Source organism: Pecten maximus, chromosome 12, assembly GCF_902652985.1.
Source record: "Pecten maximus chromosome 12, xPecMax1.1, whole genome shotgun sequence".
Taxonomy (NCBI): Eukaryota; Metazoa; Mollusca; class Bivalvia; order Pectinida; family Pectinidae; genus Pecten; species Pecten maximus.
Window position 1 is genome coordinate 34,009,409 of NC_047026.1, and position 15,899 is coordinate 34,025,307.

General features: G+C 36.7%; 1 protein-coding gene across 1 annotated transcript; it reads left to right on the forward strand.

The window, feature by feature from the left end:
- The first annotated feature begins 280 nt into the window (after nucleotides 1-280).
- Nucleotides 281-5,074, forward strand: LOC117339013 (hemicentin-2-like). The gene is made up of 6 exons (XM_033900377.1): nucleotides 281-464; nucleotides 2,412-2,672; nucleotides 3,613-3,927; nucleotides 4,203-4,305; nucleotides 4,574-4,608; nucleotides 4,891-5,074. Exons 1-6 carry the CDS (start codon nucleotides 281-283, stop codon nucleotides 4,953-4,955), a joined length of 963 nt encoding a protein of 320 aa, XP_033756268.1. The 3' UTR covers nucleotides 4,956-5,074.
- Nucleotides 5,075-15,899: the final 10,825 nt, after the last annotated feature.

Genomic DNA, 15,899 nt, shown 5'->3' on the forward strand with positions numbered 1-15,899 from the left:
GATGATCGATGTTAACTGTAAGTCCACAATAATAAGGTTTTAAGTTCATCTTAAACATCACAAGTTTAATATTAATAATAACAACAACAACAACAACAATGCTTCACATTTACCTTATAATATTGGTCAGATGGCTAACATTACCTTACCATTACCGTACCATTTCCGTATCATTACCGTTACCAGTGCCGCAACCCTAAATTACACCTACACCAACCATTGTGTTAGGGCGACATCAATAACTGTTTTGTCGCACGCGGGAGTAGAGTCATAGGCTATTATGAGAATTTCACGTCACCGTATTGAGTCGTCACTGAAGCATTTTAATGCTGACAGTTCGGAGTCGCAAAAATGGCAATACTCTGACATTCTCCAAGCTAACGCTGGTGTTAATCAGGAACCCTCATGCCCGATGCAACGTCCTGGACAAACGGTTAACCAACAGCCCCCTTCACAATCAGTTGGTTTGTTAGAATCAACAACAAAATTAACGACCTTTCCCTCAGCCGTCTGACGTCACTCAACGAAGTCCACTTATCTTTCATCAGAACTCTCAAAAACTTACAGGACGATTTGCAATTCATTTTTCAACTGTCAATGTCTATAATTATTATAGTTGAAATATTTATCTGTTAAGAAAGAATACTCTATACTCATCAAAAGTTACTGTTCTAACAATTTTTGTATTTCTAGGTCCGTTATTTGTTAAATATGTCAGGGGTATGGAAGAGCTAGGCCTACGACCACGTAGCTAACACATGAACAGAAAGTATAGTACAGTACCAAATGTATTTTATTGAATAGATTAAACAAATATAGTACATATTGTTCTTACCGTCATTTATTGATTGAAACGTTCATTCCGTCCGTTTGTTGGCATCTAGCCTAGTAGAATCCGAAATGCAATGGAAGAAGTGCATCAATCTTATTTAAATTAAGATGGTCATTCTCACTACGTTACAAGAACATCTAACAAAAATCACATACGGGGTCACGTTCTGATGACCTTTGAGATGTATGTATTTCATTATCAGGGTAAATTGTCAATTTGTCGATGTCTATGGCACGGGAAGGATGTCATAATTAAATATTTTTGCCTAGGTAATATTCGATTTTTGCCTAGGCAAAATCATTTCTGCCTAGGCAAAAATATGTTTGTTTCGATTATTGCCTAGGCAATAATAATTTTGCCTAGGCAAAATTATTTTTGCTTAAGCAGAAATATTTTTGCATAGGCAAAATTATTTTTGCCTAGGCAATATTTTATTTTTGCCTAGGCAAAATTCGATTTCTGCCTAGGCAAAAATAAGCAAAATTATTAAATTATGACATCCTTCCCGCGCCATAGATGTCAACGAAGTAAAACATTTCATCACAAATGACTTGCAACAAATTGACAGATTATGCCAGCTATTCACTCTAGTCATGCCAATCCGGACGTATAAAATTCACTTCCAAGATTCTGGAAGTAGTCATTTGATTGGCTAATCCAAAAGGTCACCCTGACGTGACCTCTTATGGGATGTTGTTAGATGTTTATGGAATGTAGTGAGAATGAGCATCTAGATTTTAATTAGATTGCAAGTGCACAAACCTTCACATAACGGTCGGGCCTATAGAAACACATCAACACTGATTTTGTCAAAATATGTATTTAAATCTTCGGTAACAGGACTTTCACACCAATCCAAATACACCGCTTCGTCAACATACAGATCGAACTGTCGCGATTATGGGCGTGGCCAAACGGACTTTGAAAGCTTCTTTCTGATTGGTCATTCCGCTTAAGTATGACACGTCACTAGCGGAGGTCATAGAGTACTATACAGCGTACTTGTAGCGATGTAAAATAATGTGTGTACGTACATTTGACAGTAAACGTATTAGAATTAAGAATGGGGATAGCACTTTGCTTTTCGTAGCTAGTATATATAGTAAAGTCTTATTTAAACATGCCGTTTACATTTCATTTCAAAAAGCGTTATTAATGTAGTTTCAGCTGGTTCGAATAACAAAGCCTTTATATACTCATCCAATGGCGATTGAGATAGAGGAATTTTTAATTTTGGATTTAGCTTATACATCAATTTGAAAGGAAAATTATCAACAAAGTTAATGGGAGGTAACTCGTTCTCAAACCTTCACACTTCATACATCACACACAAAACTCTTTATTAAATGGCAGAATTGGTCTACCATTTTGTATATAAGCTTTTTAACACTGATTGGAAGACATAAGCACAGTTCACATCAGCCAGCGTAGAGGTCCCAAGTGAAGGTGGGGTGGGGGAATAGTTGATAATTCAACGCATTTGACAATATTATTTTCTTCTCAATTATTAGTAATTATTTTTATATCAAACACTCCACATCATTATTTTACAAAATATGCGAAAACTTTGTGTATACAGATGCTGGTTCTGACATTCGATTGATCCCCGAGGATACCCACTACATCTACAAAGAGGGTACTGCCATACCGGATATCCGGTGTGTGGCTGACTGTAACCCTACCTGTGAGATGTCGTGGTACCATGATAGAACTGGACACATCACAACGGGGAGTAACCTGTCCTTGATGGAAATGGAGAGGTCAAAGGACGGGAACTACACGTGTAAAGCCACAAACAGTCGAGGGACTCGGACTTTAAATTTGGCTGTAGTTTCTCTCTGTAAGTAGGTTCCTACTTATGAGCCATGTAATGTCACATCCTCTCTTACTTGGTAATATTCATTTGTTGCTAACCAGCATGAATAATAGGGTTCTTTCTGTGTATTTCAAGTTATGTAACACAGTAACAGTGTTTCATGCTTTGTGTCTTGTGAGTAGGGAACGTGATTCTAGCGGTCTACCACAGGCACTCCCCTCGTCTGTCAATACATCTAAGGCTAAGAACTCCATCGGCCTAGTGAAACAATTTCGAGAATATTGTGATTGTCGACAAACCGTTCAAAATATTTCGATGGGATGGTCTCAATCACAGACAGATAATATTTATTTAATCTGGTATAGGATCAAAAATCATGGATCGCTGGAAAATGGTTAGATTTCAGTCAGTCGGACATTACTCCGTCTCTAGTGAGTTGCATTAAAATGCGGCATATCAACACTGCATCTTCGTCACATTTAAAGTTGGGTCGAAAACAAATGTATCTGTACACCAGTTGATATCTGTAGATTGTCCTGTTGTTCGCCCCTGCCCATCGTAATAGCCAATCTGAAATTCTGTGTCAAACTAGGCCATGTTTAAACCCGTCTAACTCATTTGTAGTCTCAACGCCGATTGATTATTTGAAATCCACAAGGTTCGCTAGGCCAATGGAGTTCCTAACCTTGATTGGGTATATTGACAGACGTGGCGAGTGCCTGTGAATCTACACTGTGTTTTCTATGCGCTGTACGCTGTAATATTTTCGTGTTTATATTTCCACACGAAAGGGCGGAACATTTGACAGTCATTAATAGTCATTGTCGCTATCACTTGATTATCCTATATAACAAGCATCCATCCGAAATCATTTTGTTATAGGACAATAAAGTCGTTATATCATTTATAATACTTTTTGATAGACTGTCAGCTTAGATGAGTATGAAGGTTTGCTTTGTTGCAGTCCCTCCAGAAGGTGTCCAGAATGGCCTCCCGAACCCCTCCTATATGTTATACTCGGGCGACAGGTTGTATAGCAGTATCACCATTGACGCGTCACCTTCACCACATGTCTACCATCTGTATAAGGGGGATGACAATGCTCAGCATAATGAAACCGGCATAGCAATGCAGAGGACGAGGCGTGCCAATTATAGGGCCGAATATTCCTACAGCATCAGCAACATCACCTTCTCCGACGCGGGACACTACCTTTTGAATGTGTCAAACTCACAGGGAACCTTCATTTTCAGGTTTTCGGTCAACATTTTAGACTACGGTATGACAAATCATAATATGGCATTTTTACTGTTGTTTGCACACATAATAAATCTTCCTCGTTCGAAATTGGGAAATCAATGTTATGTTTTTCTGTTGTTAATACATACGCAGTAAGCCGCGGGAGCTCTATCTATGAATGGTAGTGTTCGATTTCATTATTTTTTTTTTAATTTTCGATTCTTGTAAGAATATAATTCATATCATTTAGATCCAATTTATCCAGATTCGCTTCAAATCACAAACTAAGAAGGCATCATTTACTTTCTATTGCAGATAGTCACACAGAAAAGTACAATATAGCAGCCATCTCTACCCTGGGAACACTTGCCGCAGTTTGCCTGACGACAATCATCGTCTTGTCACTCTGCCTGTTCAGGTAACGCAATTAAATTACCATTTCTGTGTTGTTGCATACTTGATAAAGTGTTTCATTAAGTCGACAATGTGCACTTATAATGCATACAGTTTACATTTGCTTGTCTGTATTCCAAAACAGCTTCTGTAACAAGGATATAGTGATATAATCGGTATAATGTTTTGAGATATCACGAAACGACCATGTGTCGGCTCGGACAAATAAGAGATTTATTTTGCAATAGCTTTATAAAAGACATTTAATAGCATGTGGCTATTCACTATTGCAGAAAAAGATCTACAGAGCAGGTCGATCAAGTGACAGGTAAGTACTGTACTATTTTTACTTTTAATGATTGTATTGTATGCCGTGTAGGTAATTGTAGGAAGACAATAATTGTCCCTGCTGTCCCCTTTGCATTGTTCTTCTTCTTCCTCTTCTTCTTCATCAATATTTATGAGTACAGCTTCGGTCTGAGACCTTGCTGTTCTTTGATTCGGTTTTAATTTGATAATAAAGAACGATACACTCTTCAAACTTCTGCTTGTAGGATTATTTTTCCGGCTTCATTTTTCTCGATTAATTTCTTTGCAATTGTCTTTACAGAAAATACTTACGAAAACATTAACCCCGCCGAAAGAGAAGATCCGCCAATATACGAAATGATGTAAATCATGCGACGTCACTGTTAGGAAATAACATCTGAAGCCATAGTATTTGATGAGGACTTTACAACACTGTTAGTCCCGAAACCCAAACATACAAAAAAAGGTTTCTGGGGTCCATTTATATGAACAAAACTTAATAAGTGTATTATTTTTATTTTTTATTTTTTTTTTTTTTTGGGGGGGGGGGGGGGGGGGGGTGTTCTTTTTCTTTTTTTTTCTTTTGTTTTGTAACTTGTTTTGCAATTATTACTTATCGTCATTGTTTATGTTATTAATCTATATATAATAATCGGCCTGATATATAGTGATTTTGCCCTTGTATATACAAATAAAAAAATGTATTGAATTTGCATGTCATTCAGCAACACTTGTGTGATATACAAGCGTTCATTTATAAATCATATTTAAGCTGTGATGATAATTATATATTTATTACATTGTTATATTATATCGTTATTTTAAATTATGCCATGCTTGTGTAAATATATTTGATGCAGGGCCATGTTGTAAACTAGACATTGTCTAAATATGTTACCCTGGTTAAATAAAAGATATTATTATTATTATTATTATTATTACAAGCTTACCGGTTATAAGTATTTATATATTAAAGTATTTAAAATGCTGAAGTATCCATCCACGTAAATATGGTATATCATATACACGTCTCTTCCAGAAGGTAGAAAGTTGTAGTAACATTTATTATGAAGTGTTTACAAAGGGATACGATAGTAACGTGACCCCGGGGTCAGGGTCTGCTGAGAGTAGCCAGATCACACCTGCAGACCAGTCAATTTTAAACAAAGATGCACCCTGTACATGAGAAGTACAAATATACTTGATAGAACTATCCCGTGAAGTAATTCGACTATGGTTGAGAAGATGAATTATTTATATGACCATTTCCGTAAACTGTAAAACGAAAGTAGGTCTTGCCCAACTACATATAGATTACGATACGATAGCTATAAATTAAATCAGTGTTACTTTCCATTGTAATTTAGCACAATGGTGTCTCAAAAATTGCGAAAATAATCCGGTAATGTTCAATGGTCTTCTGTTTTTATTACCGTCGTGTTTTCTGGGTCGCGTTCTAATAACCGACGCCACGAAATGTCATACAGTTAATGGACCGAAGTGTTATCCACTCCAAACCTCCACTTATCGACTATAGATGCCTGATTCTATAGCATGTGGGCTTCCTACGTCATCAAATTCATTTCCCGCGAAATTACTGGGAAATCTAAAACAATTCTTTAAATGAAATGAAACGAAAGAAATAGAAAACGTCTAAATAAAAGTATCGTGATCAGTATTGAGTACAACGTTAAAGTTCATTGTAAATAATTGCTACTATTTGCTAACCTAAAGCATAAGTAATCTAAATCAAATTATTTTAAAATCCATATTTCGTTTCTATATTATAATCTTAAAATTTGTATCACAAGATCATTTAGAAGCTTTGCAGTACTTACTCTTCCAAACGCACAGATGCTTTGATTTTAACAAATATGGCGACCTGAAGCTGCGAGGCGGTTTGGATTGGAATTAAATTGGTATATATTCGGCAAGTAAACATCGTACAATGTTCCCGTATGGTCAGATCATCTAATTTTGTCATTATGTATTCAGAACAGTTGTTGTTTAGTCGCTACCGTCATTAACATACAAATTCGGATTATTATATAAATACTTATTTAATTATTCGTGTAAGATGCCCCGGAGGGATTTTCATTGGCTTTGTTGGTCAGACATTGATTGTGACGATATTATACGGGCAATAAATCATCAACATTTTTGCTTTAAAACTTGTCAAATGTAGGTTTTCTGAATTATGTAATTGGAAAAGGTATATTTGTTTAGATTTCATATGAGATTTTATAAAACTCGTATAAAATGAAAACTCGTTTTAATACAAAAAAAATTATATAGAGGATATTGAATGGTTTCCCGTTGAGAGATAACATTTATTTCACGAGTATGACAGAATATCGATATAATCTGTCGTACGAGTCAAAATTGGGTAAATTTGGTTTTTGTATCACATAAAGTTGTATGTTGCTGTTGTTTATTCTGGGTTTTGTCTCTGTGTTTTCAATCCGGGTTCTTTCAATATCTAACATAACAGATTTGATCAGTGTCTGGCTAAGGCTCAGCATAGTTTCTTGTTTTGGAGCGCTTCGAATGTTATAGTGTTTGTCAGGGTGGTCGGTTGGCACAGTGGTAACACATTTACCTTTCACCTAGGCGGCTGGGGTTCAATTCCCCGACCGAACATGAAAAGATATGGTGGTCACCTGTCCGACTACGTGGGTTTTCCCCGGGTACACCGATTTCTTCCCACAGTAAGACCCTCGTATAACTTGTTTCGCAATTGTTGTGAAATGAATAAAGTTTACAGTGTTTATCAGCGAGCTCGTTACTTGTCTGATCGCGTCGCGAATTGGGAGCACGCTCAGAATATTTCGGCACACCCAAAGCGCCAACCATCCAAATCTAGGTTAAATCAAATTTTCAAAATATGAACTATAGTGGTAACAATGGAACCATATAGGCATTCTAACAATAATATAACACATCTGGCTTCATATCACACAAGTAATAGATTATTTCCAAATGAGATCATGACAGAAACTTTCCTATGATCTTGATCTTAGGAACTGAACACACTCTTAAATATCGAATCAACTAGGTAATATATACATCACAGGCAGAGGATGCAGGGATGCTACTGTTGGAAATGGAAAATTAAAAATTAGGATATTGATCGTATAACTAAGTTGTAAACTGTCTCTGTTGGTTATGTTGTAAAAAAATATCAGGATAGGCGGGTGATGTTAACACCTACACCTACAGTGTACATCACCTACAGTGTACTATAGTGTACATCACCTACAGTGTATATCACCTACAGTGTACATCACCTACAGTGTACATCACTAACAGTGTACATCACATATAATGTAAATCACCTACAGTGTACATCACCTAGAGTGTACTACTGTGTACATCACCAACAGTGTACATAACCAACAGTGTACATCACCAACAGTGTAGATCACCAAAAGTGCACATCACCTATAGTGTAATACAGTGCACATCACCAACAGTGTACTACAGTATACACCACTAACAGTGTACTACAGCGTACATCACCAACAGCGTACTACAGTGTACATCACCAACAGTATACATCACCAACAGTGTACATCACCAACAGTGTACATCACCAACAGTATACTACAGTGTACATCACCAACAGTGTACTACAGTATACACCACCAACAGTGTACTACAGTGTACATCACCAACAGCGTACTACAGTGTACATCACCTTCCGTGTGCATCAGCAACAGTGTACATCACCAACAGTATACATCATCTACAGTGTACTAAAGTGTACATCACCAACAGTGTACTACAGTGTACATCACCTACAGTGTACATCACCAACAGAGTACATCACTAACAGTGTACATCACTAACAGTGTACATCACTAACAGTGTACATCACCTACAGTGTACCTCACCTACAGTGTACATCACCTATAGTGTACTACAGTGTACATCACCTACAGTGTACTACAGTGTACATCACTAACAGTGTACATCACTAACAGTGTACATCACCTACAGTGTACATCACCAACAGTGTACATCACCAACATTATACATCACCTACAGTGTACTACAGTGTACATCACATTCAGTGTACATCACCAACAGTGTACATCACCTAGTGTACATCACATACAGTGTACATCACCTACAGTATACTACAGTGTATATCACCTACAGTGTACATCACCAACAGTGTACATCACCTACAGTGTACATCGCCTACAGTGTACATCACCTACAGTATACTACAGTGTATATCACCTACAGTGTACATCATTACAGTGTACATCACCTACAGTGTACATCACCTACAGTGTACATCAACTATAGTGTAATACAGTGTACATCACCTACAGTGTACATCTCGTACAGTATACTACAGTATATATCACCTACAGTGTACATCACCTACAGTGTACATCACTACAGTGTACAACACCCACAGTGTACTACAGTGTTCATCACCTACAGTGTACATCACCTACAGTTTACTACAGTGTACATCACTAACAGTGTACATCACGTACAGTGTACATCACCAATAGTGTACATCACCTACAGTGTACTACAGTGAACATCACCTACAGTGTATATCAGCTACAGTGTGCATCAGCTACATTGTACATCACATACAGTGTACATCACCAACAGTGTACTACAGTGTACATCACCAACAGTGTACATCACGTACATTGTACAGCAGTGTACATCACCTAGAGTGTACTACAGTGTACATCATCAACAGTGTACATCACCAACAGTGTACATCACCTACAGTGTACATCACCTACAGTGTACATCACCAACAGTGTACTACAGTGTACATCACCAACAGTGTACATCACCTACAGTGTACATCACCAACAGTGTACATCACTACAGTGTACATCACCAACAGTGTACATCACCTACAGTGTACATAACCTACAGTGTACTACAGTGTACATCACCAACAGTATACTACAGTGTACATCACCAACAGTGTACATCACCTACAGTGTACTACAGTGTACATCACAAACAGTGTACTACAGTGTACATCACAAACAGTGTACTACAGTGTACATCTCCTACATTATACATCACCTACAGTGTACATCACCTACAGTGTACATCACCAACAGTGTACATCACCTACAGTGTACATCACCACCAGTGTACATCACCCACAGTGTACATCACCTACAGTTTACATTACCTACAGAGCAGATGGTGATAAACTAGGGCAAATTTTGCTCTTCGGGTTGAAAGTAAAACGAATCCTTTTCGTGGCTTAGCTTTTTCGGTCCGAAAAAGGTGCAGTTTTCCCAGAAAAAAAAAACCGAGCTTACAAACGGGACAAAAACGCCGTTGATAAGTCCGTTTCACTTTTTCGGATAAAAAAATCCATATGTACTTCAAATAGTAAAATGACCATCTCGCTAATGTAGCAGTATAATAAAGTCACTACTACATTCATTATAAAATTAATTGTCTGTTGAGTACAAGATTAGCCAGAACAATATCTAATTTGAGAAAGTCATTGAAAGCGATTCATTATATTAATGGAGTTTTAACGCAATCATTTTTTTAATATTTAATATGAATATATAATAAGTACCTGATTTGTAAAGGGAATGCTCTGACTATATATGTTATAATGAATTGTAATGTCTAGAAACATTTATATAGTTTAAATATGTATTAATGTATGATGACACATGAGAATTAAGTCATTGACTTGGTATCATGTATTGCAATTTTTTTTAACTTAATGCAAGCGATTATGAGACGTTTTTAACATTTTACTTCATAACTTGTGATTCTACATGCATCGTTTTATCTGAAGGTCTTGTCAGTCATTTCCAGACACTCACGCTGAATATATTGTCTATGATAACCCTGAATGTAGTGTCTAGTATAACGCTGAATATATTGTCTATGATACCGCTGAATATATTGTCTATGATAACGTTGAATATGTTGTCTAGTATAACGCTGAATATATTGTCTATGATACCGCTGAATATATTGTCTAGTATAACGCTGAATATATTGTATATGATAACCTTGAATATATTGTCTAGTATAACGCTAAATATATTGTCTATGATACCGCTGAATATATTGTCTAGTATAACGCTGAAAATATTGTCTATGATAACCCTGAATATATTGTCTAGTATAACGCTGCATATATTGTCTATGATACCGCTGAATATATTGTCTATGATAACGTTGAATATATTGTCTAGTATAACGCTGAATATAGTGTCTATGATACCGCTGAATATATTGTCTAGTATAACGCTGAATATATTGTCTATGATACCGCTGAATATATTGTCTATGATAACGTTGAATATATTGTCTAGTATAACGCTGAATATTGTCTATGATACCGCTGAATATATTGTCTAGTATAACGCTGAATATATTGTCTATGATAACGTTGAATATATATTGTCTAGTATATCACTGTATATATTGTCTATGATAACGCTGAATATATTGTCTATGATACGGCTGAATATATTGTCTAGAATAACGCTGAATATATTGTCTTTGATAACGTTGAATATATTGTCTAGTATAACGCTGAATATATTGTCTAGTATAACGCTGAATATATTGTCCGTGGTAACGCTGAATATATTGTCCGTGGTAACGCTGAATATATTGTCTATCATAACGTTGAATATATTGTCTAGTATAACACTGTATATAGTGTCTAGTATAACGCTGAATATATTGTCTATGATAACGTTGAATATATTGTCTAGTATATAGAGAATACTCGCCAAGGCTCGCCACTTTTGTCTTTCTTTACCCTTGCCAAAATACAGCTTATATTTTAAGACACTGACCATGTATTCTATTTATCCTGTAACAATAAAAACTAAATCATCAAAAAATAGTCATTTTGAAGTGAAACGGTGTCAAAAATGACAGAAATGTGTTCGCCTTTTAAACATAGTTTCACTTTGAAGTAGGTCAGTCGAACTGGCGCACGTGCTTAGATTCCAAAATACATCTGTTTTCCGTCACTGCCGTATACAGCAAAAATATATACGGTGGGTGTATTCCGACAATGCGGTGGCAGTTGCAGGATAAAACACTGTATACATGTATATTGTCTAGTATAACGCTGAATATATTGTCCGTGGTAACGTTGAATATATTGTCTATGATTACGCTGAATATATTATCTATGATAACGCTGAATATATTGTCTATGATAACATTGAATACATTGTCTATGATAACGCTGAATATATTGTCTATGATAACGCTGAATATATTGTCTATGATAACGCTGAATATATTGTCTATGATTACGCTGAATATATTGTCAATGGTAAAGGTGAATATATTGTCTATGGTAAAGGTGAATATGTTGTCTATGATGACGCTGAATTTATTGTCTATGATTTCGCTGAATATATTGTCTATAGCAACGTTGAAAATATTGTCTATGGTAACTCTGAATATATTGTCTATAGTTAGCAACCATGTGCTTGCAGTGAGTTCAAAACTGAGGAAGTTTAGAACATTGCTCAACTTCATACAGTTTTACATTTTTTTCTTAAATTTGTTAATTCAAACAGTTCCATGGATTTTCTTAATCCCTTAATCCAATTTGGTTTTATAACCATCAACATTCTGGGTCAGGTTTTTTCCACAAAATTGAATCTCATGATGGGGGAGGGTGTTATATCTTTTTATTACATAATGCGAATGCGTTTGATTTTCCTTAACTATACGCATAAGTCATATTTTGAACTATTGTACGGCTAAAATGACTACTGTATTGCACGGTCACTTACGAACTATCAAACACACGTGACGTTTCGGAATTTGGTCACATGCAAACTATTGAACACCTGTGACGTTTCAAAATTTAGTCCTACCCTTTCAAGCGTCTAAGTCACTCAGGGCGACTTCGGTTGGGGCTCGAGAGTCAACTATTATAGTCGGGCTGTTAACAACAACCAATCACTGCCGTCCTTCCAAATGGTGACGCATGTGCAAACGAAGCATAGTTGATCTAACCCAGGGTCGGGCATGGGTTGATGGACCCGGGTCATAGGACGTCACTATAGTCTGAACTCTGGATGATCGATTGTTATTAGAGAAAGTCGAGTCTCAACTCCGAACCGAAGTCGCCCTCAGATGTCAACACTGCCAGGCGACTTCTAGGCCTACAGGAAAGTTGAGATTTCAGTGATTCCAAGTGTGTTTTAATGAGTATGTAACAAAATACGTATATCATGGGTGTCTGTGCAATAGTCAAGAATGTTTCAGTACTGGTAATCAACCGATGTTCTTCGGCCTCGTGCAATAGAAAATCGCACGATTACCAGTGCCTCGTATAAAATATTCTCAACTTTTGCACAACCACCCATGATTATTTGTATATATACTGGTCTAGTAGGGAAAACACATATTGCATATCCGGAAATCGGACCGTCTTCATTTTGTTTAGAGCTTTATTTGTATATTTACTTCTATTCTGAAATAAAGCGAGAAAATTAGATGTGGTTTGTTTTTCTCTGCAACGAAGTCTCTCTCCCTACCACTTCCTCATTGTTAGATTAGTTACACAATCTGTTGACGGTAGTGTCAATTGTTTAACCACTTAGTTACAAAGTATTTAACGTTTTTAAAAAAGATATAGGGTATACTGCTGGATGTTTTAATACAGTAGCGCTAAGTACCTAAATAATGACGATAAGCCATGCTTTAACGATGGACTGTACATAAACAGTATCATCACTTACAGTGCTGCAAAAGGACATTACAAACAGCTGGGACAAAAGACAATGATTCACGAGGTGACATGGTGGTGTATCTACATAAGCATAACCTAAAATATATAAAACAGATGAACAAACCTTGGTGAACAACCAATGGAGTCAGAACAGGTTGAAAGAACAGTAAAATAATCAATTGTTTGACCTTTCCAACAACCATTCTGAGAGTATTGTATGCTAATAGACTAAATAAAGGACTGAAGTATAGTAGATCAGTGGAAATTACAAGTTTGATTTTAATTAGATTGAACCAATACATACTACCTTCGCTGGGAAATTGTATCATATTTCCTTCGTGAAAGATTTTGAGAATAGTTTTGCTGAAAATGGTGCTACCAGTTACGATTTCGGAAAATTTAATTTCTCCTTTCTTCTGATGATGTTGTGATTGTTTTCAGTTGATGGCAATACCCTGTTAGTCCACTCTTGAGCCATTGTATAAATGGGCCGATTATTGGATATAGAGTTTGTTTATATTCCCCTAATGGAATATGACCTTCCGGTCTTTTGATTGGTCACGAATTCAAACTTTAACCCAAGCTGCAGTTGTTATTGACGTCATCAATAATCACAATAATGACGTCACATCACCGGGTCCCGGTCGTGACCTGTACACCTTATTTCACACGAGCAAGTAATTTTTTTTAAATTACAACAAAAACACTCGCTAAAGCTCGTTTCTTTTGTAACTTTTAAAAAACAACTTACTCGTGTGAAATCAATTCCATATCCAACAAGCACTCGTTGTGTAACCGCTATTTCTGCCACAATACGCTGTATCATTCCGCTCTCAATCCACTGTATCAATTGTTACGACTGTTGGATATATAGAGGTTACACAACGAGTACAATGCAGTAGTTTAAAATGTTAAAATTTTGGTCAAACTACTACTCTCTGATAATTGTATCTTAACGGAGGCATGTAATTTCCTTTATGGGGAAACGGGTAAAGTACACCAAACGTTAACTGGTTTATCTTAAACAGAAGAACAGTTGATTGGTGTATCTTAAACAAAAGCACTGTTGGCTGGTTTATCTTAAACAGCAGAACAGATTATGGTTTATCTTAAACAAAAGAACATTTCGCTGGTTTATCTTAAACAAAAGAATAGTTGGTAGTTTATCTTAAACAACAGAACAGTTGACTGGTTTATCTGAAACAACAGACCAGTTTACTGGTTTATCTTAAACAAAAGAACGGCTGGCTTGTTTATCCTAAACAAAAGCACAGTTAGCTTGTATCTCATAAACAAAAGCACGGTTGACTTATTTATCTTAAACAAAGGGACCGTTGGGATGTTAATCTTTAACAAAAGCCCAGTTCGCTGGTATGTAATTGTAGTAGGGCAGTGAGCAATGTCACGAGAGGATGTCGACTCGCGTTGTGTTCTGATTGGAATGTCAAATGGTTTCAACCGGTGACACCCAGTCATGTACTGCCGCCACCACACCCAGGTTCAATTTGCCAATGGCATAGACGTGAAATGATGACTACAAGAGTATAGTAAATTTAATAAGTTTATTAAGATAAAGATGATATATGAAATATGTACAAGGAAGTAGCTAACTGTGGGGGCCTAATCCATATACAATAAGGCATGTTCCCATTATCACCAGAAATATATACATATGTAGGCAAACAACAGAGTTAAACAACTAAAACTACACACTGCTGTTTACATAATATTCAGGAATGATAATTGTATCTAATGACAATAACTGATGTGCCCTGGATAAACATTACTAACAAATATAGCTACAGATATGCTAACATAAAGTCCACCCCCCTGTATAAAGTTGTCTACCTTGCATTGTCTCAGCAAGGACAGACGTGTATGTATAAAACCACCCAACCTCCCAAACTACAACAACAATCCTACATATAAATGAAACTATAGCATACTGAAACTGTCAACAGACTACGACGTTTTTACAAGTGAAGCTACCACATTCCGCTGACGGAACGATAGGTAGTCCTAATTAGATATTGGAACATGCTGTAACTGACAAACTAACACTAAGGTATAGATAAACAAAGCTGCCGCATTCCGCTGACGGAACGAAAGGTAGCTACGAGATCATAATGACAAACCACCCCCAACCCGTAAGTAAGCTAACCAACAGAGAAAGAGCCCAAAATTCCACTGACGGAACGGTATACCTGCTACATAGCTAACTATAAAATACTTAACTACATTCCGCTGACGGGACGGTAAATTAAGGAGGCTGGCCTCACCTGTTTAACTACAGAAGCGGTCTAGAAGTATAGAGAGAGAACTGACCCCGGGTCGACAAAGCTTTATATACTGACGAGAATAGTCTCTAACCTAGTGATACCATAAACAAATCCTAGTCAAATCAAAATCAAAGTCAAACGATTAGTCCCCGGGTAACATGACGACCAATCACAAACGGTCTTACAATTAAGACCACTTCCGCCAGCATGGCGGCGAAGTAGGCATAACAAACAGGCGACAAGCGCACTGCAACAAAATACCGGGATTATATGGCCATAATAACACCCGTCACAACA